This window comes from Brassica oleracea, unplaced genomic scaffold (genome assembly GCF_000695525.1).
Source record: "Brassica oleracea var. oleracea cultivar TO1000 unplaced genomic scaffold, BOL UnpScaffold01037, whole genome shotgun sequence".
Taxonomy (NCBI): Eukaryota; Viridiplantae; Streptophyta; class Magnoliopsida; order Brassicales; family Brassicaceae; genus Brassica; species Brassica oleracea.
Genome location: NW_013617610.1, coordinates 21,720 through 26,358, shown reverse-complemented (window position 1 = coordinate 26,358; position 4,639 = coordinate 21,720). Strand labels below are relative to the sequence as shown.

Genomic DNA, 4,639 nt, shown 5'->3' with positions numbered 1-4,639 from the left:
CTGTTGTAGCTTGGATTCAGCGTGAGCAGCAACCCAAACACCTTGTCCTGCTCGCGTCTCTCAGCCAGCTCATCTAGGTTGGTTGTGCCTGGCCTCAGCATCTCCAGTTCAGACCACAAGGCTCTGAACCTCCCAAGGTGCTTAGTAAACTCCATGTCCTCCTGTGTCAAGCTGTTGATAGCACGTTTCACTTCAAACACACGGCTCAAGTTTGAGATGTTACCATAAACCTTCTTTAGCGTGTCCCAAAGATCCTTTGCTGTCTCACAGTAGCTGTATGCCTCCAGGATAGACACTTCAAGAGACCGTTGGAGTATGGACATCACCAGCTGATCATCCTGCTCCCACTTCTCTTCATCGCACTCGACAATCTCCTTGTCGCCTTCATAAGTAATGAGCTTTGGGGCTTCACTCTGTGTGATGTGTCCCCATAAACCCTTACTCCCCACTGCTGTCTTCACCAAATGAGACCACAAAAGATAGTTACCCCCCTTGAGAGTATCCGGAACCACAGCTTTGTTGCTTTCCATTTCAGACCCACTCGGATGAAAGATATGCAACTAAAGTGTTCTTAGTACTAAAACCCAGATTATGATGAACCTGGCTCTGATACCATATAAACTTTAGAGAATCTGAGTTTGATATAAGAAAAGAAAGAGATTAGAGAAGTTTTAGAGATGATTTAGAACGAGTTTAGCTAAGAGTTTAGTGTAAATCATGATTGGGAGTCTTTGAGTCTAAGAGGGTGTTTTTGTGTCAAGAACTGTCTAATTATCATTAATGAAGAGTTTACAATATATATAGGAGAAGATACAAGGGTTTTCCCAAAGGTAAAGTAAGCAAAGCATGTGAAGTCAAGGAGGAGCTAGGCGCCGGTTTCAAACTAAGCCAATGGGAGACTCCACATGTGTGGGATGAATGGATAAGGTTGCTTTCCCTTTCCAGCTGCATACAGCCTGTCAAGTCGCGGCCTTATCCTTCTCTCAACGGTCTGATCAAGTGCTGGTAACTCTCCATAGTTACCATCACCCTTTTCACAAGTAACCATCCTGAATAGTGAAGAGTGTTACCCAAGACTTGTACGGCCACTCCTCATGTACGGCCTGTACGGATTGTACGGACTAAGCCTCCTCAATCCCTTTCTTCCAAATGCTTCACTACTTCATACCCTCTCCCCACATACATTACTCAACATTTCATTTCATGATCTCATCTCAAAGTGATCTCATCTCAACACCAACACATAGCATAAGCATCCAAACACTCTCAAGTAGTCCACTGATGGCTTGTGCTTGTTCAGAACTTCAAATGGTTCTTGATCCTTTAAGACCTTTGTGGGAATTCTATTGAGTAACCAATGAACATTGCCTTAGTGCTTCTTGCTTCTAACTTGTTCCTCAACTCTCCTGGTGCCAACACATAACATAAGCATCCAAAAACTCTCAAGTAGTCCACTGATGGCTTGTGCTTGTTTAGAACTTCAAATGGTGCTTGATCCTTTAAGACCTTTGTAGGAATTCTATTGATCAAGTAGCAAGCAGTGGCCACAGCATCACTCCAAAATCTCTTTGGAACATTTGCTTGGAACATTAGTGATCTAGCAACCTCCATCATGTGCCTGTTTTTTCTTTCAGCCACACCATTCTGCTGAGGTGTGTAAGGACAGCTTGTTTGATGCAGGATTCCATAGTGACTCAGATGACTCCTGAACGCATAGCTTGTGTACTCTCCTCCATTATCTGATCTCAAAATTTTAATCTTGGCATTGTAATGGTTAGTCACATAAGTTTGAAAGTTCTTAAATGCATCTATCACCCTATCTTTTGATGGAATTAAAGTTAACCAGGTGTATTTAGATTTTTCATCAATGAATGTGACAAAGTATTTATGATTATCTTTAGATATGCAAGGTGCAGTCCAAACATCAGAATGAATCAAATCAAAACACTTATCATAAACACTGGTAAAGTTTGGAAACACAGTTTTACAATGCTTGCCTAAAATGCAAGCTTCACAATCCTTATTTTCAAATGAAACACCTGGTAACATCAAGTTCAAAGCCCTTCCATGAGGGTATCCTAATCTAGCATGCCACAAAGCATTTTTATTTAAACTAGAAGCAGAGGTGAATGAACAATTGTGATTGGAAATAGGATCAAGTTCTTCAAGCAAGTATAATTCTCCTTTAGTGATTCCTTTTCCAATCAATTGGCTGCTCTCAATATCCTGAAACTTTACATCATTAGGACTGAATATAACATTGCAATTCAAATCAGTTGTGCATTTCTTAACAGATAGCAAGTTAGATGTAAATTCAGGCATATAGAATGCTCTAGTATTTTTATCAAACAATTTCAAGTTCCTTATTCCTCTAATAGGTATCTTGTCTCCATTTGCAATCATAACATGTCCATTAGTTGGTTCTATATCCTTAATAAGATTTGTATCATTAATCATGTGATGAGATGCACCAGAATCAACAATTAATGGCTTAGTTATGTTGCTAGCATTATGACAAAGGTTCAAAGGTGATCTAAATGCATTGGACTCATGATTCATCTTAGCACTTCTAGCAAAGGTGTACTCATTTCTAACATTCTCATTACTCTTAATCCTATTCATCCTAGCAATGTCAACCACACAAGCAGATGTTTCTAAAGTTTTAGCTATCATAGACGCACCAAAGGAGTACCCATGAGTGTTACCGTTCTCCTTGAGCATTTTGATGAGAGCATCCATCTCGGATCTCCTGATGTAGTCATGATAATTTCCACGGATGTTAGGAGGTCCTGAGTATGTCACCAGTGCCGTGCCATCACCCTCACGACCCTCTCCTTCAGCTCCACGGTTAGATGACCCAGCTCCACTTGTTCCCTCAGATGCGTGGGCTCGTGCCTCCCTTTCCTTCATGAACTTCGCCGGCTTTAGGTGGGGATGAAGTATCCAGCACTGACTCTTCTTGTGTCCATACTTCTTGCAGTGATCACAATTGCCATTGAACTTCCTATCCTCATACTTGCCGTCTGCTGCCTTATTGGCTTGTGGAGTCTCCTCATGATCACTTTGCGCAGCATTTGCTAGAGACAAGTCTCCTTTGCCACCAAACAAGCCAATGGAGCCTTGCTCCATTTGTATCTGAGCACACGCATCCTCCAGATCAGGGAGTTTCTCAGCCCTCAGCACATGCTTGATCAGCCCATTTTAGCTCGGATTCAATGTAAGCAGTAACCCAAAGACCTTATTCTGCTCCCTCCTTTCATTTAGAAGCTCCGGATCAGTTGTGCTTGGCCTCAGCATCTCCAACTCTGACCAGAGTGTCCGGAACCTCCCCAAATGCTTAGTGAACTCCATGTCCTCTTGAGTTAAGCCATTTAGAGCCTTCTTCACTTCAAAGACCCGGCTGAGGTTAGAGGTGTTTCCATACACCTTCTTCAGTGTTTCCCACAGCTCCTTGGCAGTTTCACAGTAGCTGTAAGCATCAAGAATGGACGGTTCCAACGAGGCATGGAGAACAGACATCACCATCAAGTCCTCTTGTTGCCACTTCTCAGCTTCAGCTTCCGAGACACTCTCCTTGTCTCCTCCTTGGGTAATAAGCTTTGGAGCCTCACCAGATGTGATGTGCTTCCATAAACCCCTGCTTCCCACAGTAGTCTTCACCATCCTAGACCATACTAGGTAGTTACTTCCCTTGAAAGTCACAGCAACTTTCATCTTTGTACCACTTTCCATCTTCAATAGCTTTTAAAAGACTTGATCTTGTGACTTAGACTCGCACCACCAGCTTCACACACCTTGTATCTTGTCTTGAATCTTCAAAGAACCTTCAAAGAACCAGATAAGATTTCCCAAACGTAGATGAAATTCTTGTGATGTCAAATCTTCCAAGAACAATCCAAACACGCTCACTTGATCTCTTAAAGCTTCAAGCTTGAATCTTCAAGAGAAAACACAAAGAACTTAGATTGAAATCAATCTGGCTCTGATACCATGTGAGTTTTGATTAGTGTAGAAGATAATCTGAGTTTAGATGAGACTAGAGTAGATTAAGAGAGAATAAGAGATTAAAAGACTAATGGAGAATCATTGTGAGATGTATGAAGAGATTAATTGATTAGAACTGTCTGATCTTCATTAATGAGATTATGGTACATTATATAGTGAGGGAGAGACTCTAGGGTTTCGGATACAAAGGGAGAAAGCATGTGGAGTCAATGGATATGATAAGAATGCATTTGAATCTATCCAATGGGAGTGACCGCGTGTGTGAAGCATCTTTGCTTTATGCCTTCTTCTTTCCAGCCCAAGACAGGCTGTCACACGCTCCTTCTTCCTTTTGGTAACGGTCTGATCCTTCAGATAAGTGATCAGAGCTTCTTCTTATCTAGTGAAGTTACTTAAGTAACTCTTGCTTAACCGTGGCTGAGGTAAGTGTGTACGGCCATGTACGGCCTTGTACGGCCTTGTACGGATGCCTCAGCCTCACTCCTCCATTCCTCCTAAGCTCCTTCTTCTCCATTCATACTTAACCTCACAAGCCTTCTCTTCTCATCTAATGATCTCATCTCAACACATACCATGTATCATTCTTTATCATAGCTCCTGCCTCAGCTCCAACTGATTCCTTCCACTCCTTGTC

General features: G+C 42.0%; 1 protein-coding gene across 1 annotated transcript; it reads right to left on the bottom strand.

Annotated features, from left to right (window-relative positions):
* Positions 1 to 883: 883 nt before the first annotated feature.
* Positions 884 to 3,732, bottom strand: LOC106320725. Its single transcript, XM_013759092.1, has 3 exons — positions 3,238 to 3,732; positions 1,331 to 3,186; positions 884 to 1,049 (listed from the first exon to the last, which is right to left on the bottom strand). Exons 1-3 carry the CDS (start codon positions 3,730 to 3,732, stop codon positions 884 to 886), a joined length of 2,517 nt encoding a protein of 838 aa, XP_013614546.1.
* Between the last annotated feature and the right edge of the window lie 907 nt (positions 3,733 to 4,639).

Coding starts and splice junctions, on each gene's coding strand:
- LOC106320725 (XM_013759092.1), bottom strand. CDS start 3,732: ATGGAAAGTGGTACAAAGATGAAAGTTGCTGTGACTTTCAAGGGAAGT. Junction 3,187..3,237: donor AAAGGAGGGAGCAGAATAAG/GTCTTTGGGTTA, acceptor GGGCTGATCAAG/CATGTGCTGAGGGCTGAGAA. Junction 1,050..1,330: donor TCAATAGAATTCCCACAAAG/GTCTTAAAGGAT, acceptor TTCACTATTCAG/GATGGTTACTTGTGAAAAGG.